The 25794-nt window shown below is 43.6% G+C and overlaps 1 protein-coding gene across 3 annotated transcripts in view; it reads left to right on the top strand.

The window, feature by feature from the left end:
* Window positions 1–9559: 9559 nt before the first annotated feature.
* dnase1l1 (deoxyribonuclease I-like 1) overlaps window positions 9560–25794 on the top strand; it is a 20290-nt gene continuing 4055 nt past the window's right edge. Inside the window, exons 1-5 of one of the 3 annotated variants that reach the window (XM_042304351.1) lie at window positions 9560–9634; window positions 21160–21321; window positions 21949–22037; window positions 22127–22216; window positions 22980–23092. In XM_042304351.1, coding sequence (XP_042160285.1) covers window positions 21169–21321; window positions 21949–22037; window positions 22127–22216; window positions 22980–23092 — 445 coding nt within the window. In that variant the 5' untranslated portion in view covers window positions 9560–9634; window positions 21160–21168. Of the gene's footprint in view, window positions 9639–21159; window positions 21322–21948; window positions 22038–22126; window positions 22217–22979; window positions 23093–25794 lie in introns of all 3 variants that reach the window. The other 2 variants (XM_042304353.1, XM_042304352.1) reach the window with 2 other exon arrangements.

The raw sequence follows: 25794 nt of genomic DNA, 5'->3' as shown, positions 1-25794 counted from the left end.
TAGTAGTAGTAATGCAGTTCAGGTTCAAGTGGTAGTAGTAATAGGTTCAGGTTCAGGTAGTAGTAGTATGCTGAGTTCAAGTAGTAGTAGTAGTAGTAATAAGTTCAGTAGTAGTGGTAGTAATAAATGAGTTCAAGTGTAGTAGTAGTAGTAGTAATAGTTCAGTAGTGGTAGTAGTAGTAGTATAATAGGTTCAGGTAGTAGTAGTAGTAATGCTAGGTTCAAGTAGTAGTAGTAGTAGTAATGTAAGTAGTTTCAAGTAGTAGTAGTAAATATGCTAGTTCAAGTAGTAGTAGTAGTAATGCTAAATTCAAGTAGTAGTAGTAGTAGTATGCAAAAATTCAAGTAGTAGTAGTAGTAATAATAGGTTCAAGTAGTAGTAGTAGTAATATGCAGTTCAAGTAGTAGTAGTAATAATAGTTCAAGTAGTGGTAGTAATGCAGGTTCAAGTGGTGGTAGTAGTAATGGTTCAGGTGGTGGTAGTAGTAATGGGTTCAGGTGGTGGTGGTAGTAATGCAGTTCAGGTGGTGGTAGTAGTAATGTAGTTCAGGTTCAGGTAGTAGTGGTAGTAATGTGAGTTCAGGTAGTGGTAGTAGTAGTAATGCAGTTTCAAGTAGTAGTAGTAGTAAATAACTGGTTCAGAGTAGTAGTAGTAGTAATAATAGTTTCAAGTAGTAGTAGTAAGTAATGCGGTTCAAGTAGTAGTAGTAATATGGTTCAAGTAGTAGTAGTAATCAGGTTCAGTGTAGTAGTAGTAATAGGTTCAAGTAGTAGTAGTAGTAATAAGTTCAAGTAGTAGTAGTAGTAATAACGGTTCAGGTAGTAGTAGGTAGTAATAGGTTTCAAGTAGTAGTAGTAGTAGTAATAATGGTTCAGTAGTAGTAGTAGTAGTAATATGAGTTCAGTAGTGGTAGTAGTAGTAGTTCAGGTGGTAGTCAAGTAGTAGTTCAGGTGTAGTAGTAGTAATATAGTTCAGGTAGTAGTAGTAGTAGTATATGTTCAGGTAGTAGTAGTAGTAATATATGCTGAGTTCAAGTAGTAGTAGTAGTATAATATGGGTTCAGAGTAGTGAGTAGTAATAACAGTTCAAGTAGTGTAGTAGTATATGTAATAGGTTCAGGTAGTGTAGTAGTAGTAATAATAGGTTCAAGTAGTGTAGTAAATATAATAGTTCAGGTAGTTCAGTGGTAGTAATAGTAACGGTTCAGGTGGTGGTGGTGGTGGTAATAATAAAGTTCAGGTGGTGTGGTGGTGGTAGTAATAGGTTCAGGTGGTGGTGGTAGTAATGGTTCAGGTTCAGTAGTGGTAATAATGGTTCAGAGTGGTGGTAGTGGTAATAATGGTTCAGGTGGTGGTGGTAGTAATAATGGTTCAGGTGGTAGTGGTAGTGGTAGTAATGGTTCAGGTAGATAATGCAGTTCAGGTGGTGGTGGTGGTGGTAGTAACAGTCAGGTAGTGGTAGTAATAATGGGTTCAGGTGGTGGTGGTGGTAGTGTGGTAGTAACGTGTTCAGGTGGTGGTAGTAGTAGGTAGTAACAGGTTCAGGTGGTGTGGTGGTAGTAATGGGTTCAGGTGGTAGTAGTAGTAACAGGTTCAGGTGGTGGTAGGTGGTCAGTAGTGGTAACAGGTTCAGGTGGTAGTAGTAATGTTCAGGTGGTCAATGGTGGTGTAGTAGTAATGGGTTCAGGTTGTGGTGGTAGTAACGGGTTCAGGTGGTGGTGGTAACGTGTTCAGGTGTGGTAGTAGTAATGGGTTCAGGTGGTGGTGGTAGTAATTGGTTCAGGTGGTGGTGGTAGTAACGGGTTCAGGTGGTGGTAGTAATGGGTTCAGGTGGTGGTAGTAACAGGTTCAGGTGGTGGTAGTAACGGGTTCAGGTGGTGGTGGTAGTAACGGGTTCAGGTGGTAATGGTGGTGGTAGTAACAGGGTCAGGTGGTAGTTACAGGGTCAGGTGGTAGTCGTAGTAACAGGGTCAGGTGGTAGTCGTAGTAACAGGGTCAGGTGGTAGTCGTAGTAACAGGGTCAGGTCGTAGTAACAGGGTCAGGTGGTAGTCGTAGTAACAGGGTCAGGTGGTAGTGGCAACGGGTTCAGGTGGTGGTGGTAGTAATGGGTTCAGGTGGTGGTGGTAGTAACGGGTTCAGGTGGTGGTGGTAGTAATGGGTTCAGGTGGTGGTAGTAGTAATGGGTTCAGGTGGTGGTAGTAGTAATGGGTTCAGGTGGTGGTAGTAGTAATGGGTTCAGGTGGTGGTAGTAGTAATGGGTTCAGGTGTGGTGGTAGTAACCGGTTCAGGTGGTGGTGGTAGTAACGGGTTCAGGTGGTGGTGGTGGTAGTAACGGGTTGAGGTGGTAGTGGTGGTAACGGGTTCAGGTGGTGGTAGTAATGGGTTCAGGTGGTGGTGGTGGTGGTAGTAACGGGTTCAGGTGGTGGTGGTGGTGGTAGTAACAGGGTCAGGTGGTAGTTACACGGTCAGGTTGTGGTAGTAACAGGGTCAGGTGTTAGTCTTAGTAACAGGGTCAGGTGGTAGTTGTAGTAACAGGGTCAGGTGGTAGTAACAGTGTCAGGTCGTAGTAACAGGGTCAGGTGGTAGTCGTAGTAACAGGGTCAGGTGGTAGTGGCAACGGGTTCAGGTGGTAGTAGTAACGGGTTCAGGTGTGGTAGTAGTAACGTGTTCAGGTGTCATAGTAGTAACAGGTTCAGGTGGTAGTAGTAACAGGTTCAGGTGGTAGTAGTAACAGGTTCAGGTATGGTAGTAGTAACGGGTTCAGGTGGTGGTAGTAGTAACGGGTTCATGTGTGGTGGTAGTAGTAACGGGTTCAGGTGTGGTCGTAGTAACGGGTTCAGGTGTGGTGGTAGTAACGGGTTCAGGTGTGGTAGTAGTAACGGGTTCAGGTGTGGTAGTAGTAACGGGTTCAGGTGGTAGTAGTAACGGATTCAGGTGTGGTAGTAACAGGTTCAGGTGTGGTAGTAGTAACGGGGTCAGGTGGTAGTAGCAGTAACGGGTTCAGGTGGTGGTAGTAGTAACAGGGTCAGGTAGTAGTAACAGGCTCAAGTGGTAGTTGTAGTAACAGGTTCAGGTGGTAGTAACAGGGTCAGGTGGTAGTAGTAACAGGTTCAGGTGGTAGTCGTAGTAACAGGGTCAGGTGGTAGTAGTAACTGGTTCAGGTGGTAGTCGTAGTAACAGGGTCAGGTAGTAGTAACAGGGTCAGGTGGTATTAACAGGGTCAGGTGGTAGTAGTAGTAACAGGGTCAGGTGGTAGTTGTAGTAACAGGGTCAGGTGGTAGTAGTAGTAACAGGGTCAGGTGGTAGTAACAGGGTCAGGTGGTAGTCGTAGTAGCAGGGTCAGGTGGTAGTCGTAGTAACAGGGTCAGGTGGTAGTCGTAGTAACAGGGTCAGGTGGTAGTAACAGGGTCCGGTCGTAGTAACAGGGTCAGGTGGTAGTCGTAGTAACAGGGTCAGGTGGTAGTCGTAGTAACAGGGTCAGGTGGTAGTAACAGGGTCAGGTGGTAGTAGTAGTAACACGGTCAGGTGGTAGTTACAGGGTCAGGTGGTAGTCGTAGTAACAGGGTCAGGTGGTCGTAACAGGGTTAGGTGGTAGTCGTAGTAACAGGGTCAGGTGGTAGTAACAGGGTCAGGTGGTAGTTACAGGGTCAGGTGGTGGTGGTAGTAACAGGGTCAGGTGGTAGTAACAGGGTCAGGTGGTAGTCGTAGTAACAGGGTCAGGTGGTAGTTACAGTGTCAGGTGGTAGTCGTAGTAACAGGGTCAGGTGGTAGTAACAGGGTCCGGTGGTAGTAACAGGGTCAGGTGGTAGTTACAGGGTCAGGTGGTAGTCGTAGTAACAGGGTCAGGCGGTAGTAACAGGGTCAGGTGTTAGTCATAGTAACAGGGTCAAGTGGTAGTAACAGGGTCAGGTGGTAGTCGTAGTAACAGGGTCAGGTGGTAGTCGTAGGACCACACACACCGTACTACTTCCAGCACCCACAGCAGTAAAGACCACAGCCTCTCCTCGGTGGGTTCACACTTCTCACGTGAAGTGAGATCCAGCAGCATGATGGGTGAGCTAGAAGTCGCCATGACAGCTGAAGCGGAGCTGAAGAAAGAGAGGGAGAGTATATTCCACTGTAGACAGACAGGCAGTTGGGTCTGTGAGTTATTTTAACCGCCATAATGGTTGCTTTAATGGTTACTAAACCATGTAAATGTAGATAGATTGACTATTAGCATAGAATGGGTTGCTAAATATGAATACACGAGAATGCATTGGGGTAGAGTCGGTACTAACGCTACGGATACTAGACAGATCACTAATCACAAAGGTATGGTGATATGGGTGGAGCCACTTGATAACAGCACAACTAGCACATTGGACGTACAGTTGAAGTTGGAAGTTTACATACACTTATGTTGGACTCATTAAAACTAGTTTCTCAACCACTCCACAAATTCTTGTTAACAAACTATAGTTTTGGCAAGTCCGGTTAGGACATCTACTTTGTGCATGACACAAGTAATTTTTCCAACAATTGTTTACAGGCAGATTATTTTACTTATTTTACTTCCAGTGTGTCAGAAGTTTACATACACTAAGTTGACTGTGCCTTTAAACAGCTTGAAAAATTCCAGAAAATTATGTCATGGCTATAGAAGGTTCTGATAGGCTAATTGACATCATTTGAGTCAATTGGAGGTGTACATGTGGATGTATTTCAAGGCCCACCTTCAAACTCAGTGCCTCTTTCCTTGACATTATGGGAAAATCAAAAGAAATCAGCCAAGACCTCAGAAAAAGTAATGTAGACCTCCACAAGTCTGGTTCATCCTTGGGAGCAATTTCAAAACGCCTGAAGGTACCACGTTGATCTGTACAAACAATAGTACGCAAGTATAAACACCATGGGACCACGCAGTCGTCACACCGCTCAGGAAGGAGACGCGTTCTGTCTTCTAGAGATGAACGTACTTTGGTGCGAAAAGTGCAAATCAATCCCAGAACAACAGCAAATGATCTTGTGAAGATGCTGGAGGAAACAGGTCCAAAAGTATCTATATCCACAGTAAAAACGAGTCCTATATCAACATAACCTGAAAGGCCACTCAGCAAGGAAGAAGACACTGCTCCAAAACCACCATAAAGAGCCAGACTACAGTTTGTAACTGCCCATGGGGACAAAGATCGTACTTTTTGGAGATATGTCCTCTGGTCTGATGAAACAAAAATAGAACTGTTTGGCCATAATGGCCATCGTTAAGTTAAGTTTGTAGGAAAAAGTGGGAGGGTTGCAAGCCTAAGAACACCATCCCAACCATGAAGCATGGGGGTGGCAGCATCATGTTGTGGGGGTGCTTTTCTGCAGGATGGACTGGTGCACTTCACAAAATAGATGGTATCATGAGGCAGGAAAATTATGTGGATATATTGAAGCAACATCTCAAGACATCAGTCAGGAAGTTGAAGCTTAGTTGCAAATGGGTCTTCCAAATGGACAATGACCCCAAGCATACTTCCAAAGTTGTTGCAAAAGGCTCAAGAACAACAAAGTCAAGGTATTGGAGTGGCCATCATAAAGCCCTGACCTCAATCCCATAGAACATTTGTGGTTAGAACTGAAAAAGTGTGTGCGAGCAAGGAGCCCTACAAACCTGATTCAGTTACACCAGCTCTGTCAGGGGGAATGGGCCAAAATTCACCCAACTTATTGTGGGAAGCTTGTGGAAGGCTACCCAAAATGTTTGACCCAAGTTAAACAATTTAAAGGCAATGCTACCAAATACTAATTGAGTGTATTTAAACTTCTGACCCACTGGGAATGTGATGAAAGAAATACAAGCTGAAATAAATCATTCTCTCTACTATTATTCTGACATTTCACATTCTTAAAATAAAGTGGTGATACTAACTGACCTAAAACAGGGAATTTTAACTAGGATTAAATGTCAGGAATTGTGAAAAACTGAGTTGAAATGTACTTTGCTAAGCTGTATGTAAACTTCTGACTTCAACTGTAGGTTGTTCTGAACAAGGTGTGGTTTTATTACAGACAGGAGTGTGTGAAGAAACATATTAATACTGAGAGTTTAAAGAACTAAACTAGATTTTCTCTGTGGCCACAGATGGACGCCATGTTCCAGGGTTATAGATCAGCTGGAGCTCAGTCGAGAACTTTCACACTAATGCAGAACTCAAAACAGTTCAGGAGGTTGACATGGACACAGGAGGTTGACATGGACACAGGAGGTTGACATGGTTGACATGGACACAGGAGGTTGACATGGACACAGGAGGTTGACATGGTTGACATGGACACAGGAGGTTGACATGGTTGACATGGACACAGGAGGTTGACATGGTTGACATGGACACAGGAGGTTGACATGGACACAGGAGGTTGACATGGTTGACATGGACACAGGAGGTTGACATGGACACAGGAGGTTGACATGGACACAGGAGGTTGACATGGACACAGGAGGTTGACATGGACACAGGAGGTTGACATGGACACAGGAGGTTGACATGGTTGACATGGACACAGGAGGTTGACATGGTTGACATGGACACAGGAGGTTGACATGGACACAGGAGGTTGACATGGACACACAATCATTACTGACGATGGAGCAGCAAAGGATAGTGTGGGGGAGGTGCTATCTCGAAAAAGGATTCGCCAGTAATGTCCTTCAGTACAGCAACTAGAGGAGTGGTCAGGGAGAGTTATATTCACCAGTAATGTCCTTCAGTACAGCAACTAGAGGAGTGGTCAGGGAGAATTATATTCATCAGTAATGTCCTTCAGTACAGCAACTAGAGGAGAGACGTGGTCAGGGAGAGTTATATTCGCCAGTAATGCCCTTTAGTACAGCAACTAGAGGAGTGGTCAGGGAGAATTATATTCATCAGTAATGTCCTTCAGTACAGCAACTAGAGGAGAGATGTGGTCAGGGAGAGTTATATTCGCCAGTAATGCCCTTTAGTACAACAACTAGAGGAGTGGTCAGGGAGAGTTATATTCATCAGTAATGTCCTTTAGTACAGCAACTAGAGGAGAGACGTGGTCAGGGAGAGTTATATTCACCAACAGACCACAGGCCTGGGGAAAGATAGCTTGTTTGTAGTACTACATCTCTTGACACAGTGATGAAAATAATCATGGCCTCTAAACCTTCAAGCTGCATACTGGACCCTATTCCAACTAAACTACTGAAAGAGCTGCTTCCTGTGCTTGGCCCTCCTATGTTGAACATAATAAACGGCTCTCTATCCACCGGATGTGTACCAAACTCACCAAAGGTGGCAGTAATAAAGCCTCTCTTGAAAAAGCCAAACCTTGACCCAGAAAATATAAAAAACTATCGGCCTATATCGAATCTTCCATTCCTCTCAAAAATTTGAGAAAAGGCTGTTGCGCTGCAACTTACTGCCTTCCTGAAGACAAACAATGTATACAAAATGCTTCAGTCTGGTTTTAGACCCCATCATAGCACTGAGACGGCACTTGTGAAGGTGGTAAATGACATTTTAATGGCATCGGACCGAGGCTCTGCATCTGTCCTCGTGCTCCTAGACCTTAGTGCTGCTTTTGATGCCATCGATCACCACATTCTTTTGGAGAGATTGGAAACCCAAATTGGTCTACACGGACAAGTTCTGGCCTGGTTTAGATCGTATCTGTCGGAAAGATATCAGTTTGTCTCTGTGAATGGTTTGTCCTCTGACAAATCAACTGTAAATTTCGGTGTTCCTCAAGGTTCCGTTTTAGGACCACTATTGTTTTCACTATATATTTTACCTCTTGGGGATGTTATTCGAAAACATAATGTTAAGTTTCACTGCTATGCGGATGACACACAGCTGTACATTTCAATGAAACATGGTGAAGCCCCAAAATTGCCCTTGCTAGAAGCATGTGTTTCAGACATAAGGAAGTGGATGGCTGCAAACTTTCTACTTTTAAACTCAGACAAAACAGAGATGCTTGTTCTAGGTCCCAAGAAACAAAGAGATCTTCTGTTGAATCTGACAATTAATCTTAATGGTTGTACAGTTGTCTCAAATAAAACTATAAAGGACCTCGGCGTTACTCTGGACCCTGATCTCTCTTTTTGTCACGCCCTGGTCTTAGTATTTTGTGTTTTCTTTATTAATTTGGTCAGGCCAGGGTGTGACATGGGTTTTGTATGTGGTGTGTTTTGTCTTGGGGTTTTTGTTAGGTATTGGGTTTGTATTATAGTAGGGGTATCTAGCATAGTCTATGGCTGTCTGGAATGGTTCTCAATCAGAGGCAGGTGTTTATCGTTGTCTCTGATTGGGAACCATATTTAGGCAGCCATATTCTTTGAGTGTTTCGTGGGTGATTGTTCCTGTCTCTGTGTTTGCACCAGATAGGACTGTTTTGAGTTTTCACATTTCTTGTTTTGTTAGTTATTTCAAGTATAGTTGTCTTTATTAAAAACATGAATAACCACCACGCTGCATTTTGGTCCGCCTCTCCTTCAGATGAAGAAAACCGTGACACTTTTGAAGAACATACAGTGCCTTGCGAAAGTATTCGGCCCCCTTGAACTTTGCGACCTTTTGCCACATTTCAGGCTTCAAACATAAAGATATAAAACTGTATTTTTTTGTGAAGAATCAACAACAAGTGGGACACAATCATGAAGTGGAACGACATTTATTGGATATTTCAAACTTTTTTAACAAATCAAAAACTGAAAAATTGGGCATGCAAAATTATTCAGCCCCCTTAAGTTAATACTTTGTAGCGCCACCTTTTGCTGCGATTACAGCTGTAAGTCGCTTGGGGTATGTCTCTATCAGTTTTGCACATCGAGAGACTGAAATTTTTTCCCATTCCTCCTTGCAAAACAGCTCGAGCTCAGTGAGGTTGGATGGAGAGCATTTGTAAACAGCAGTTTTCAGTTCTTTCCACAGATTCTCGATTGGATTCAGGTCTGGACTTTGACTGGTGACTGGTTGCCAGGTAGAGGAATGAGGTTTGCCAGGTAGAGGAATGAGGGTTGCCAGGTAGAGGAATGAGGGTTGCCAGGTGGAGGAATGAGGGTTGCCAGGTAGAGGAATGAGGGTTGCCAGGTAGAGGAATGAGGGTTGCCAGGTAGAGGAATGAGGGTTGCCAGGTAGAGGAATGAGGGTTGCCAGGTGTACATAATAATAGGTTGCAAGGACTGTGGTTAGTAGACCTGCGACGTCAAGCACCGGAGAGGGGGAACAAGATTAGACGAGACACAGAGAAACATATAACCAACTCATAACTAAAAATCTGTAACAAGACGTTGCTAAACATGTTCTTTCTCTTCAATTTGCTTTTCTGGATTCACAAAACTTTCTTAAGAATACATTTTAAGAATACATTTTTTCCTTAACTACAGTACAGACTTGTTATTTTGTGAATCTGAGCCCTCTTCATACTGCTGGGTTGACAGTGAGACAGTGACGGAGGCTGCAACAACTCAGGTTTCAGTGTGTGTGTGTGTGTGTTTGCCTGCGTGTTTTTATGGAACTCGTCAGCTGCAGTGACCCCTCCTACAGGAAGCAGAGAGGGGTGGGGTGGGATAGAGAGGGTAGCAGCGGGGCAGTCTTCTCTTGAACCAGGAAGAAGAAAGTAAGCCGACTCCACCAAGTTAGTAAGACCACAGAATGTAATGTAATTTATCTGTGTGTCTCGTCTTTCTGTCAACCTTTAATTCTTAGCCTCTGTTCCACATCTGTATTTATATACTAAACGCCAAGGGAGACTTTGTCCCACCTCTGTTATATGGGACTCTGGTCTCCTTTAGTGTGTCCAATGTGTTTCTTGAGAGAGTGTTTTTTTTGTGCATGTGTGTGAGAGAGAGGGAGCGAGGTATCAGTATATAACACACATGGGTGTTTCAGTGTGATTCTCCTTAGTACAGCGTCTGTTTTAGTACAGTCGGCTAAGGAACAGTTGGTGTAATAGAGGTACTGAAATGTGGCTCTGGTTCCGAGCCTTCGGAAAGTATTCATACCCTTTGACTTATTCCTCATTTTGTGGTGTTGCAGCCTGAATTCAAAACAGATTAAATAGATTTTTTCTCTCACCCATCTACACACAATACCCCATAATGACATAATTTACATAAGTATTCACACCCCTGAGTCAATACATGTTAGAATCACCTTTGGCAGTGATTATAGCTGTGAGTCTTTCTGGGTAAGTCTCTAAGAGATTTGCAAACCTGGATTGTACAATATTTGCACATGATCCTTTTTAAAATTCTTCCAACTCTGTCAAGTTGGTTGTTGATCATTGATAGACAGCATTTTAAAGTATTTTCATTGCAAGACAGCCATTTGTCAAGATTGTCAAGCCGATTTAAATCAAAAGTGTAACTAGGCCACTCAGGACCATTCAATGTTGTCTTGGCATGTTTGGCCTTGTGTTTTAGGTTGTTGTCCTGCTGAAAGATGCATTTGTCTCCCAGGGTCTGTTGGAAAGCAGGCAACCAGGTTTTCCTCTAGGATTTTGCCTGTGCTTAGCTGTATTGTTTCACTCCCCAGTCCTTAACAATGAAAAGCATACCCATAACATGATGCAGCCACCACCATGCTTGAAAATATGAAGAGTGGTACTCAGTGATGTGTTGTGTTGTGTTGGATTTGCCCCAAACATAATGCTTTGTATTCAGGACAAAAAAGTTCATTTTTTTTGCCACATTTTTTTGCAGTATTACTTTAGTATGCATGTTTTGGAATATTGTTATTCTGTTCAAGCTTCCTTATTTTCAGTCTGTCATTTATGTTAGTGTTGTGAAGACGCTACATTGTTGTTGATCCATCCTCAATTTTCTCCTATCACAGCCATTAAACTCTGTAACTTGTTTTAAAGTCACCATTGGCCTCATGGTGAAATCCCTGAGCAGTTTCCTTCTTCTCTGGCAACTGAGCTAGGAAGGACGTCTGCATCATTGTAGTGACTGGGTGTATTGATACACCATCCATAGTGTAATTAATAACTTCACCATGCTCAAAGGGATATTCAATGTCAGATTTTTTTTACCCATCTACCAATAGATGCACTTCTTTGCAAGGTATTGGAAAACTTCCCTGGTCGTTGTGGTTGAATCTGTTTTTGAAATTCACTGTTCGACAGAGGGACCTTCCAGATAATTGTATGTGTGGGGTACAGAAATGAGGCAGTCATAAACAAACATGTTAAACACTATTATTGCACACAGAGTGAGGCCATGCAACTTATTATGTGGCTTGCTAAGCACATTTTTATTTTTAATTATTTAGGCTTTCCATAACAAAGGGGTTGAATACTTATTGACTCAAGACATTTCAGCTTTTCATGTTTAATTAATTTGTAAAAATGTCTAAAAGCAGAATTCCACTTTGTCATTATGGGGTATTGTATGTAGGCCAGTGACACAACATTTCAATGTAATACATTTTAAAATCAGGCTGTAGAGAAATATTATATATTTGTTAAATTGAGGTGTGTGAATACTTTCTGAAGGCACTGTATGTGGGGTGTGTGTGCGTTACATTTCTCTGCTATGCCTCAGTAAATTAAGGATAATTAAAATTAGAGTTATCTCAACCCTCAAGAGAGTTATATGGTCCCTGGAGTTAGTGTCGATGACTGGCGTTCATTGGGACAGAATACTTTTAACTCCATTAAGAGTATCCAGAGAGAGACAGGGCGTTCAATCTATGGAGTTATCCACAGATGTGGGAGGGGCCTCAGTGTCATATTTCCCAGTATGCTTGAATGTTTTGGTATCTACTGGAGAGCTCCTCTTTATCTACACCCATTCAGCATCGTTCACACCCTCTTAAGCTTTAGCCCCAACCATCTCTTTAAGGAGCGTTCAGAGCGCCACATTGGACGCTCTGGCCAAGGAGTAGGAGTGATCCAAGCGTGCTGCCCTAACAACAGCAGTCAAGCACCCAAGCTAACTGGCTAACATTGACTAGCTTTCTAGCTACTTCCAGACACAAATGAGAGAACAGCTCACTCTGACCATTTTACTCCCCCTAGCAGAGCTGGTTAGGCTGTTTTCATGTTATCCAGCGTGTTGGTGACTGCAACTGTACTGCTGGCAACAATGTAATTATGCTTTTTTGCCAACGTTTACTGACACTGGCCATATTCAGCGGGTGTTGAGTGTTCGTAAATTCGTCAGTTATTCTGCGCTCTGGCACACCCAGACAAGAATACTCTGAAATCAGAGTAGATAGCCAGAGAGAATTTACCAGCTACGTCTATCAACAGTTGTTGCAGGTACATCATGAACATTCTATTGAAATGGTTACTTGCATAGTGGAGTCTTTTGTTTAGACATGTAGCTAGCTAGCTAAGCAATGAACCATAAGCAATGAACCAACTCATGACGTTACTACCCTGCATGAATCTGCAGGTAGCTAACCAACCAGGTTCAATGTTAGCTAGCTCACATTAGGCTATAACTAGCAATACAAATGGATTTCTGATTAGAATAATATTACTACACAGATCATACACGTAATGTTAGCTAGCGAGCCAGCCAGTTAATGTTAGCTGGCAAGCTAACAGTACACTTTAACTTGAAATGAAAACATCTTTCTGACTAAAGTAGAAACGTGTAATATCTGAAAATGTAGCTAGCTAGACTATCTTACCCACGTACATGGATGGACACTTCTCCCTCTCTGTCACAGATGCCATCGTGGTCCTTAGTTTGAAGATGTAATCCGGAGACAGGTGTTTTCTCCATCTCCTTAGCTATCATACTGTAATTCCACTGATTTCAAAACTCAGTCCTCCAAAATGTGGAGGGCAACATGTATGCAGTTGTACTACGTGATATCTTTAAAAAAAAGCTGCGTTAGACAGGATTACCTACACATACTGACCAGATCATATAGATGCGTGCTACATGGCAGACCAATCCGAACTCATCTCTCGGGCATGTCCAGCCCACTCATTATCTCATCAAATTATGGCTAGCGGGACGGTTACTGACTTTTTCAGTGGCTAAATCAAGTAAGCACGTCATTTATCAATTGTATTTGTATTTTTACATACAAGTTAGTTATTAAGACACATGAATGTTTATATGTTCAAGAAGGCATTTCTGCCCAAAAACACATTTGGCTCAAATGGTGCTCCTGTGAAGTAGTGACTCACAACATATGCCTAGTTTCCTGAAACGAGTCACACATAAACTCCCAAATAGTGTTAATAAATTTGACTCCATAGGAGTTAAATTAACTCTGCCGATTTGACTTTGTACAGCTGTAGTTTCAGTCTGGGTTGAATGTAGGGTGAATCTTACTTAGCCTGTGTTGCACCCTGCTGGTTTTACCCCAAACAAACCAAACTGCAACTGTTAGGTCATTATCAAGTACTTACCATGTAACTATTAAGCCTAACGGTCTAGAGAGTTGGAAAAGACAGTAGGAACTCACCACTGTCACTCTGAGCTCACGTGACATTCAGGGAGCATCTCAAATGATCTCTGTATCTTGTCAGCTGGGAACATACAACCTAGCCTGTAGGCTAGTTGAAGTCTTGGAGGTTTAATGTAGTATGAATCTAGTGTGTAGACTAGTTTAAATGGTCCTATATGGCTCAGTTGGTAAATCGTGGAGCTTGCAATGTATTGTGGGTTCAATTCCCATGGGTATCCACACATAAAATGTAAGCAATGCACACACAACTGTCAGTCACTTTGGATAAAAGCGTCTGGGTTTAAGTACTCCCACTGGGCTTTAAGGAATCCTTAACTAATCACACTGCAATTGTTAGGTCATTATTGAGTAATTACCATGTAACCATTAATGACTTGGACCTCATATTTAACTCCATGTACATGTGTGTATTAATACACATATGTGAATTGAAAATGTATTTTCTTTTATATCCCAACTCCCCCTGAGACACACTCGGAGAGTGGGGTCACAGCCAGGGTAACCATTATATAGCGCTCCTGGAGCAATTAGGGTTAAGTGCCTTGCTCAAGGGCACAACCTTTCGGTTACTTGCACAATGCTCTAGTCTAGCTACTAGGCTATCTGACACCCACCCCTAGAGAGAAGGTATGAGGCACAAGAGCTTAGCGGGAAACTGGAGAGAAGGTGTGAATTACAAAGGCTTAGTGGGAAACTGGAGAGAAGGTATGAGGCACAAGAGCTTAGTGGGAAACTGGAGAGAAGGTATGAAGAACAAGAGCTTAGCGGGAAACTGGAGAGAAGGTGTGAATTACAAAGGCTTAGCGGGAAACTGGAGAGAAGGTGTGAATTACAAAGGCTTAGTGGGAAACTGGAGGGAAGGTGTGAATTACAAAGGCTTAGCGGGAAACTGGAGAGAAGGTGTGAATTACAAAGGCTTAGCTGGAAACTGGAGAGAAGGTATGAGTTACAAAGGCTTAGCTGGAAACTGGAGAGAAGGTATGAGGCACAAGAGCTTAGCTGGAAACTGGAGAGAAGGTATGAGGCACAAGAGCTTAGCTGGAAACTGGAGAGAAGGTATGAGGAACAAGAGCTTAGCTGGAAACTGGAGAGAAGGTATGAGGCACAAGAGCTTAGCTGGAAACTGGAGAGAAGGTATGAGGAACAAGAGTTTAGCGGGAAACTGGAGAGAAGGTGTGACGAAGTTACATGACTCAACATGACTTTCAATAGCCCTATTGCCAAACAGATCTGGCACCAGTGTGGAGGATGAATCAGAGTTAGTTGAGTAACATAGATAAATACATATTATAATCAATAAGATGTTTTATTTACATAATATGCTTATGTGAGATACTTGTCATTAGAATGTCTCCCTTTGGACTATACTGTTGGCAGTTGCACTTTTCCCTTCTCAGCTAGGGCTCAGTCACTTAGGGCTCAGTCACTTAGGGCTCAGTCACTTAGGGCTCAGTCACTTAGGGCTCTGTCACTTAGGGCTCAGTCAACTAGGGCTCAATCACACTTAGGGCTCAGTCAGCTAGGGCTCAGGGCTCAGCAGCTAGGGCTCAGTCAGCTAGGGCTCAGTCAGCTAGTCAGCTAGGGCTCTGTCACTTAGGGCTCAGTCAGCTAGGGCTCAGTCATTAGGGCTCATTCACCTAGGGCTCAGTCAGCTAGGGCTCAGTCAGTCACTTAGGGCTCAGTCACTTAGGGCTCAGTCAGCTAGGGCTCAGTCACTTAGCTCAGTCACTTAGGGCTCAGTCAGCTAGGGCTCAGTCAGGGCTCAGTCAACTAGGGCTCAATCACTTAGTCAGTCAGCTTCAGTCAGCTAGGGCTCAGTCACCTCAGTCAGCTCTCTGTCACTTAGGGCTCAGTCAGCTAGGGCTCAGTCATTAGGGCTCATTCACCTAGGGCTCAGTCAGCTAGGGCTCAGTCACTTAGGGCTCAATCAGTCACTTAGGGCTCAGTCAGCTTCAGTCACTTAGGGCTCAGTCAGTCACCTAGGGCTCAGTCATCTCAGTCAGCTTAGGGCTCAGTCACTTAGGGCTCAGTCAGCTAGGGCTCAGTCAGCTGATTCAGGCGTCAGTCCTAGGGCTCAATCACTTAGTCACCTAGGGCTCAGTCAGCTAGGGCTCAGTCAGCTAGGGCTCAGTCACTTAGGGCTCAGTCACTTAGGGCTCAGTCACCTAGGGCTCAGTCAGCTAGGGCTCAGTCACCTAGGGCTCAATCAGCTAGGGCTCAGTCACTTAGGGCTCAGTCACCTAGGGCTCAGTCACCTAGGGCTCAGTCAGCTAGGGCTCAGTCACTTGGGGCCCAGAGAGGGGAGAGGTCAGAATGGAAAATTGTCTTCATATGTGAATGTATCTGTTAAACCATGTGATGGGGAGATGTCGTGGAAAATTGCAAGATTGTTATAATGCTTGTAAGATAATTTTTTAATATTTGTATTGTATTAGAATGGTTGTTTTATTCGACAGAATAGAATCTGTTGAATATTGTGTGTGTGTGTGTGTGTGTGTGTGTGTTCCACTGAGGATGGTCCTCTATGAGATAGCACTGACAGAGGAGATTTACGATGTCTTTGGCCAATACAGCCTAAAGAGCATTCCAGATAGTGAGGTAATGTTTTGGTACTATGAAGTACCAAGAACGAGATTAGAACCTCATTTTAGAGACCAAACTGAATGATAATTTATAGCTAATGCTGTCTACTGTAGCTATGGGATACTCCTCTTTCAAGTAAAAGGCCCTTTGTGAATTGTTCCTAAGATCTGTGGTTCGTCATGTAAGTTGAGAGGGGTGTATCTTTGCTATAAAAGATCTCAGTTGCCATTATGTTGGGGCTCATTTATAGGCACTGAATTGATCTGAGTCAAAGGGCTATTGTAAAGCTCATATTATTAAAAGATTAAGTTTAAGTATAACTCTGAGTGGTGTGTGGTTTGTAACTCTCCTCATTTGGTAATACAGGAATTTGCCACGACACCAGGCTAGACATTCAAGCCAATCACAGCATTCTGAAAGAGCGTTATAAAGATGATTTAGTGTGATTTCTCTCCTTTCCTCACTCGTAATTTTCTTCTTTGTCATGCTGAGTAAAATAGTGCTAGTCAGCTCGATATATAACAAAAGTCTACAGGATCAGTGTCCCTAAACCGGGACAGTTGTTGCTCAATATTCTTGTTAATCTAACTGCAGTGTCCAATTTACAGTAGCTATTACAACAACAAAAATACCATGTGATTGTTTGAGGAAAGTGCACAACAACAAAACACTTATCAGGCAATTGGTTTGACACATTAACCTCTGAAGGTAAATAATGTCATAAATAATAAATAATAAATAATATAATATATATATATATATATATATATATATATATATATATATATATATATATATATATATATATATATATATATGATATAATGACATTCAGTTATCTTGCTCTGATTTGTTTGTCATCCTGGGGGTCCCAGAGATAAAATGTAGTGTAGTTTTGCTTGAAAAAAATCAATTTTTATATTCAAATGTAGAAACTGGGTTCACAGTTTGACCACACTGCAGTCCCTGCCATCTAGATGTGTGAAGGTTAGTGTATTTTCTGTAGGGAAACTAATGATCCGTTCCTTGGAGTGTGTAAACTTATATATTTTTTATTACCATATAATTTTTGTTTGTTCTCTATAGTTATGTACTTGAAAATATATTATTTGACCAATTCGGCACATTCGGGCAAACTCCTGGCAGACTTGATACAAAATGTTGGGAAGTGATGTAATTCTTCACTGGATCAGTCTGAAACGTTGCACACACATTGCTGCCATCTTGTGGACAACATCTAAATTACACCTAGAATCCTATCTCTATGTATGGAATTTCTCTTGCATTTCAAAGATGATGAAAAAAATAAAATGCGTGTTTTTTTGTTTGTATTATCTTCTACCAGATCTAATGTGTTTACACTCCTACATTAATTAAAAAATAGTGGCAGTATGAATCTGAAGGAGACATTTATTTTTATTTATCTTCATCATGATCTTCCTGTCTCACGGTACTATAACGTTAAACTGACTGAAGTTGTGTATATTTTAGTTCAGGGATATTCAATCTGGGGTCTGGCCCTCTAGGGTTCCATGGAGGTACTGTAGGGAGTCTGCAATCCAAAAATGTTTTTTTCATTTTCATTTCAATGTTTTCATGAATATTATTAGCAACAACTAAATATGTTGTTGCATGCCTACACTCTAAGAAAAAAAAGTTGCTATCTAGAACCTTAAAGGGTTCTTCGACTGTCCCAGTAGGGTGACCCCTCTGAATAACCTTTTTTTGTTTCAGGTAGAACCCTTTTGGTTCCAGGTAGAACCCTTTTGGTTCCAGGTAGAACCCTTTTGGTTCCAGGCAGAACCCTTTTGGTTGCAGGTAGAACCCTTTTGGTTGCAGGTAGAACCATTTTTGTTGCAGGTAGAACCATTTTGGTTCCAGGTAGAACTCTTGGGGTTCCATGTAGAAGCCTTTCTACAGAGGGTTCTACATGGAATCCAAAAGGTTCTACCTGGAACCAAAAAGGGTTTGTACCTCAAACCATAAATGGTTGTCCTATCGGCACAGCTGAAGAGTAAGAAGAGTAAGAGCTGAAGAGTGAGTATACTGTAGAAAAGAGGAGAATATCTTTTTTTCTGAGAGTTTACAGTAGAGAAGAGGAGAATATCATCTTTCTAATGATGTCAACTTTATTTCTCAGCTCCTAATATTGAGCCAATTACACTCTTTGTAGTATCTGTCAGGCTTTGACAAAGCACCTGCTAATAGGCTACAAACCTCAATTACACTACTTGGCTTTGAAAAAGCACCCGTGAGTACCAGTCGTGGTAAGTACTGCTGGCTGCTGGTGAGCGCTCTTTACTTGGACATACATTTTTACCAAGACATTTGGTTAACCAGCTAACCAGCTGCTCTTAGAGTTACCTTTCCTTACCAACACATGGCTAACGTTTGTTTAACCAGCTAAATAGCAGCTTTTAGTGATAATGTGTTAGGAGTGACCGTTCAAGCTAATAGGCTATGTTAGAGTTTAAACTTCCCTTTCAAATTATGTGGGGAGGTCAAAATAATGAAAACTAAATATATTATTTTTTAAATGTTGATTACTTCTCCTTGCCATTATCATTCATCTGATAAACTTTTTTTGTTGCTAACATATGATAGGGTTAATGGGCCACTGGTTTGCCTGGGAGGGGTTCCCTGGACCGCTGGTTTGCCTGGGAGGGGTCCCTGGGCCACTGGTTTGTCTTGGAGTGGTCCCTGGGCCACTGGTTTGTCTTGGAGGGGTCCCTGGGCCACTGGTTTGTCTTGGAGGGGTCCCTGGGCCACTGGTTCACCTGGGAGGGGGTCCCTGGGCCACTGGATTGTCTGGGAGGAGGTCCCTGGACCACTGGTTTGTCTTGGAGGGGTTCCCTGGGTCACTGGTTCACCTGGGAGGGGGTCCCTGGGCCACTGGTTTGTCTTGGAGGGGTCCCTGGGCCACTGGTTTGTCTGGGAGAGGTTCCCTGGGCCACTGGTTCACCTGGGAGGGGGTCTTTGGGTCACTGGTTTGTCTTGGAGGGGTCCTTGTCCCACTGGTTTGTCTTGGAGGGGTTCCCTGGGTCACTGGTTTGTCTTGGAGGGGTTCCCTGGGTCACTGGTTTGTCTTGGAGGGGTCCCTGGGCCACTTGTTTGTCTGGGAGGGTTTCCCTGGGCCACTGGTTTGCCTGGGAGGGGTTCCCTGGGCCACTGGTTTATCTGGGAGGGGTTCCCTGGGCCACTGGTTTGCCTGGGGGATTCCCTGGGCCACTGGTTTGCCTGGGAGGGGTTCCCTGGGCCACTGGTTTGTCTGGGAGGGGTTCCCTGGGCCACTGGTTTGTCTGGGAGTGGTTCCCTGGGCCACTGGTTTGCCTGGGAGTGTTCCCTGGGCCACTGGTTTGCCTGGGAGAGGTCCCTGGGCCACTGGTTTGCCTGGGAGGGTTCCCTGGGCCACTGGTTTGCCTGGGAGTGTTCCCTGGGCCACTGGTCTGCCTGGGAGGGGTCCCTGGGCCACTGGTCTGCCTGGGAGAGGTCCCTGGGCCACTGGTTTGCCTGGGAGGGTTCCCTGGGCCACTGGTCTGCCTGGGAGGGGTCCCTGGGCAAGACCACTGGTTTAGCTTACACATTTTTTATGAATATTGAGAAATTTCTATTTAACTCAACTGCTACTTGAGTTCAAGTCCCCCAGTCCCCCATACGTCTTAGAATGTTGTTGTTTCCCTGAACTAACTTACCTGATTCACCTATTCAGGGACTTGATGATTAGTTGACAAGTGTAATCAGGTGTGCTAGCGTAGCAGAGTTAAGAACGCGCCATAAGCTCACTCTAAAAGTATCTTGAACTGTCATGGATGACGCCATCCAAGAGGTAACATTTGGGTGGCTCAAACCCTTGGTGCATTGTCAAGGAGCAGGGTTGCTCGTGTTTGTGATCAGAGGATCACTGGTTCAAGCCCAGTATGGGGTAGTTGGACAGTGGAGGAAGCTCAACTGTTAGCGTCAGTTTCATTAACTATAGAATAGTTCAAATAAATGTTTTATTTGATTTCATTGAACCTTTATTTAACTAGGCAAGTCAGTTAAAAACAAATTCTTATTTACAATGACGGCCTACCAAAAGGCAAAAGGATTTCTGCAGGGACAGGGGCTGGGATTAAAAATGTAGGACAAAACACACATCCCGACACGACAACACTATATAAAGAGAGACCAAAGACAACAGCACAACATGGCAGCAACACATGACAACACAGCATGGTAGCACCACATGACAACACAGCATGGTAGCAACACAACATGAAAACAACACAGCATGGCAGCAACACATGACAACAACACGGTACCAACACAACATGGCAGCAACACATGACAACATATCATGGTAGCAACACAACATGATAACAACACAGTAGCAACACAACGTGGTAGCAACACATGAAAACAACACAGTAGCAACACAACATGACAACAACACAACATGGAAGCAACACATGACAACACAGCATGGTAACAACACAACATGACAACAACACAACATGGAAGCAACACATGACAACACAGCATGGTAACAACACAACATGACAACAACACGGTAGTAACACAACATGGTAGCAACACATGACAACAACACAGTAGCAACACAACATGACAACAACACGGTAGCAACACATGACAACAACACAGTAGCAACACAACATGACAACAACACGGTAGAAACACATGACAACAACATGGTAGCAACACAACATGACAACAACACGGTAGCAACACAACATGACAACAACACGGTAGCAACATGACAACAACATGGTAGCAACACATGACAACACAGCATGGTAACAACACAACATGACAACAACACAGTAGCAACACAACATGACAACAACACGGTAGCAACACATGACAACAACACAGTAGCAACACAACATGACAACAACAGGGTAGCAACACAGAATGGTAGCAACACAGAATGGTAGCAACACATAACAACACAGCACGGTAGCAACTCAACAATGGAGATGTCTATTTAACAAGGAGAGTTTAAAAAAAACGCTGATTTAGGATACACAATTCATATGATTATTGAGAGATTTCTACATAACTTTGTGACTGACTGACTGACTAGCTGACTGACTGGCTGGATGACTGATTGACTGACTGATTAACAAGATTCTGCCTCTTCCACAGCTTGGCACCATGTCATCCTCTTCCTCCCTCCTCCTCCTCCTCTTCCTCCTCTCTCTGAGCGGGGTGAAGCTGATCTCAGGGTTTAAGATCTGTGCCTTTAACGTACAAAGCTTCGGAGACTCCAAGTCACGCAACACTGAAGTCATGCACACACTAATACGGGTGAGAGTTTCATGCGTGCACACACACACACACACACACACACACACACACACACACACACACACACACACACACACACACACACACACACACACACACACACACACACACACACACACACACACACACACACACACACACACACACACACACACACACACACACACACACACATACAGACACTCGCAGGGTCAACCAGCTATACACAAAACTACACACACACACCCACACTCGAGGGGCAACCAGCTATATACACACACACACCTACACACACTCACAGGCTGCAGCAGGGCTTATCAGAGGGCTGTGTGTGAGTGAACCTGGATGACATATGATCTCATGACTGAAGCAATCAGAACCTGACATAGAGACCTGTACAGACATGATGGAGAGGAGAGGAGAGGAGAGGAGAGGAGAGGAGAGGAGAGGAGAGGAGAGGAGAGGAGGGAGAGGAGAGGAGAGGAGAGAGAGGAGAGGAGAGGAGAGGAGAGGAGAGGAGAGGAGAGGAGAGAGAGTTGACCCTTCCATACCACAACTGCCTTATACACACCCAGACACACACACCCCCACACACACACCCACTATTTTCAGATTAAAGCTGAAAGTGTGTGTGTGTGTGTGTTTCAGATCGTGTCTCGTTGTGATGTGTGCCTGCTACAGGAAGTGAGAGACACTAAACAGAAAGCCATACCGCTGCTGATAACTGAACTGAACAGGTCAAACACACAAACACCTAAAAATCCATGTTTTCAGAGGTTGTAAATGTGAGTGTGTATATCAAGAGGGTTTTTCTCTTCTCTATCAGGCATGACAGCCAGAACCAGTATGATTATGTGGCCAGTGAGCGGCTGGGCAGGACACCTAGCTACCAGGAGCAGTATGTGTTTGTGTTCAGGTGAGCCCAGGACACCTAGCTACCAGGAGCAGTATGTGTTTGTATTCAGGTGAGCCCAGAACACCTAGCTACCAGGAGCAGTATGTGTTTGTATTCAGGTGAGCCCAGGACACCTAGCTACCAGGACCAGTATGTGTTCAGGTGAGACCAGGACACCTAGCTACCAGGACCAGTATGTGTTCAGGTGAGACCAGGACACCTAGGTACCAGGACCAGTTTGTGTTCAGGTGAATTTAGGACACCTAGCTACCAGGAGCAGTTTGCGGTCAGGTGAGACCAGGACACCTAGCTACCAGGACCAGTTTGTGTTCAGGTGAGACCAACTATCATCATCATCACCTTTATTGGGGCGGCAGGTAGCCTAGTGGTGAGAGCAGGTAGCCTAGTGGTTAGAGCAGGTAGCCTAGTGGTTAGAACAGGTAGACTAGTGGTTAGAGCAGGTAGCCTAGTGGTTAGAACAGGTAGCCTAGTGGTTAGAGGGGCGGCAGGTAGCCTAGTGGTTAGAGCGTTAGACTAGTAACCGAAAGGTTGCTGGATCTGTTTCCCCAATCTGACAAGCTAAACATCTGTCCTTCTGCCCCTGAACAAGGCAGTTAACCCACTGTTCCCTGGGAAGCTGTCATTACACATAAGAATGTATTCTCAACTGTCTTGTTAAATAAAGGTTACAGGTAAAATAGTCCTCTTTTTCCTGTGCAGGACTGAGTCTAACAAGCTTTTTTATATGATTAGAAAAGTCTGATTACTGTGTGTTTGTGTGTAGGATCGGCTCTGTGACAGTAACAGATCAGTACCAGTATTCTGACATGTTGCCGGGAGACGAGGATGCCTTCTCCAGAGAACCCTTCATCGTCCGCCTTCACACCCCCAAGACAGGTAGCACTGCTGTTATAACACTGTTATAAGTTATCGTAGGGGTGTTACAAACAGTCGTCAGATGTTATTACAGGTACATTGGAGTGAATCAATTGAGTTGAGAACATCATGAGATATAATTAAACAGACATGACATCATGAGATAGGATTAAACAGACATGACATCATGAGATAGGATTAAACAGACATGACATCATGAGATAGGATTAAACCGACATGACATCATGAGATAGGATTAAACAGACATGACATCATGAGATAGGATTAAACAGACATGACATCATGAGATAGGATTAATCAGACATGACATCATGAGATAGGATTAAACAGACATGACATTATGAGATAGGATTAAACAGACATGACATCATGAGATAGGATTAAACAGACATGACATCATGAGATAGGATTAAACAGACATGACATCACACAGCATATGGAGTCTTGTCATTTCCGCCTCTCTCTCGTACATTGTCAAAGTATACATATAACAACAAATTATGGGACCAACATCAATAATAATAATAGTAGTGGAAATGGGATTACCATTAACAGCAACTACAACAACAATATTAATGAGAATAATGATAGATTAAATCAATCTGTCTGTCTTTCTGTCTCTTTAACTCTGCCTCTGTCTCTCTCTCTGTCTCTCTCTCTTTCTCTGTCTGTCTGTCTCTCTGAAACTCTTTCTCTGTCTGTCTCTCTCTCTGTTTCTCTTTCTCTGTATCTCTCTCTCACTCTGTCTCTTTCTCTGTATCTCACTCTCACTCTGTCTCTTTCTCTGTCTCTTTCTCAATCTCAATTCAATTTCAATTTAATAAGGGCTTTACTGGTATGGGAAACATAGGTCTACATTGCCAAAGCAAGTGAAGTAGATAATAAGCAAAAGTCAAATAAACAATAAAAATGAACAGTAAACATTACACTCACAAAAGTTTCAAAAGAATTAAGACATTTCAAATGTCATATCATGTCTATATACAGTGTTGTAATGATGTACAAATGGTTAAAGTACAAAAGGGAAAATAAATAAACATAAGTATGGGTTGAATTTACAATGGTGTTTGTTCTTCACTGGTTGCCCTTTTCTTGTGGCAACAGGTCACAAATCTTGCTGCTGTGATGGCACACTGTGGTATTTCACCCAGTAGATATGGGAGTTTATCAACATTGGGTTTGTCTTTGCTTTGTGTGTCTGTGTAATCTGAGGGAAATATGTGTCTCTAATATGGTCATACATTTGGCGGGAAGTTTGTGGGCAGTGAGCACATAGCCTGTCTTCTCTTGAGAGCCAGGTCTGTCTATGGCAGCCTTTCTCAATAGCAAGGCTATGCTCACTGAGTCTGTACATAGTCAAAGCTTTCCTTAAGTTTGGGTCACAGTGGTCAGGTATTCTGCCACTGTGTACTCTCTGTTTAGGGTCAGTCACAGTGGTCAGGTATTCTGCCACTCTCTGTTTAGGGTCAGTCACAGTGGTCAGGTATTCTGCCACTGTGTACTCTCTGTTTAGGGTCAGTCACAGTGGTCAGGTATTCTGCCACTCTCTGTTTAGGGTCAGTCACAGTGGTCAGGTATTCTGCCACTGTGTACTCTCTGTTTAGGGTCAGTCACAGTGGTCAGGTATTCTGCCACTGTGTACTCTCTGTTTAGGGTCAGTCACAGTGGTCAGGTATTCTGCCACTGTGTACTCTCTGTTTAGGGGCCAAATACCATTCTAGTTAGTTTTTTTGTTAATTCTTTCCAATGTGTCAAGTAATTATCTTTGTTTTCCCATGATTTGGTTGGGTCTAATTGTGCTGCTGTCCTGGGGCTCTGTGGGGTCTGTTTGCGTTTGTGAACAGAGCCCCAGGACCAGCTTGCTTAGGGGACTCTTATCCAGATTCATCTCTCTGTAGGCTTTGTTATGGTAAGTTTGGGAATCGCTTCCTTTTGTGGTTGTAGAATTTAACGTCTCTTTTCTGGATTTTGATAATTAGCGGGTATTATTTGGTGTTCTACGTTGCACACTGAGGATATTTTAGAAGAATTCTGCATGCAGTCTCAATTTGGTGTTTGTCCCATTTTGTAAATTCTTGGTTGGTGAGCAGACCCCAGACCTGACAATCATAAAGGGCAATGGGTTCTTCAACTGATTCAAGTAGTTTTAGCCAGATCCTAATTGGTATGTTGACTTTTATTTTCCTTTTGATGGAATAGAAGGCCCTCCCTGCCTCTCTCTGTCTCCCCATATCTGTCTCTCCCCTCTCTCTGTGTCTCTGTCTCTCCCTGTCTCTCTCTCCACCTCTCTCTGTGTATCTCTCTCCCCCTCTGTCTCACTCTCTCCCTCCCTGCCTCTCCCTATGTCTCTCCTTCTGTCTCTCTCTATCTCTGTCTCTCTCCCTGCCTCTCCTTCTGTCTCTCCTTCTCTCTCTCCCTCCCTGCCTCTCCCTATGTCTCTCCTTCTGTCTCTCTCAATCTCTGTCTCTCTCTCCCTGCCTCTCTCTCCACCTCTCTCTGTGTATCTCTCTCCCCCTCTGTCTCACTCTCTCCCTCCCTGCCTCTCCCTATGTCTCTCCTTCTGTCTCTCTCAATCTCTGTCTCTCTCTCCCTGTCTCTCTCTCCACCTCTCTCTGTGTATCTCTCTCCCCCTCTGTCTCACTCTCTCCCTCCCTGCCTCTCCCTATGTCTCTCCTTCTGTCTCTCTCTATCTCTGTCTCTCT

This window comes from Oncorhynchus tshawytscha, linkage group LG22 (genome assembly GCF_018296145.1).
Source record: "Oncorhynchus tshawytscha isolate Ot180627B linkage group LG22, Otsh_v2.0, whole genome shotgun sequence".
Classification (NCBI taxonomy): Eukaryota; Metazoa; Chordata; class Actinopteri; order Salmoniformes; family Salmonidae; genus Oncorhynchus; species Oncorhynchus tshawytscha.
Note: the sequence above shows the minus strand (reverse complement) of the source record. Positions and strands in the feature narration are given on the sequence as shown.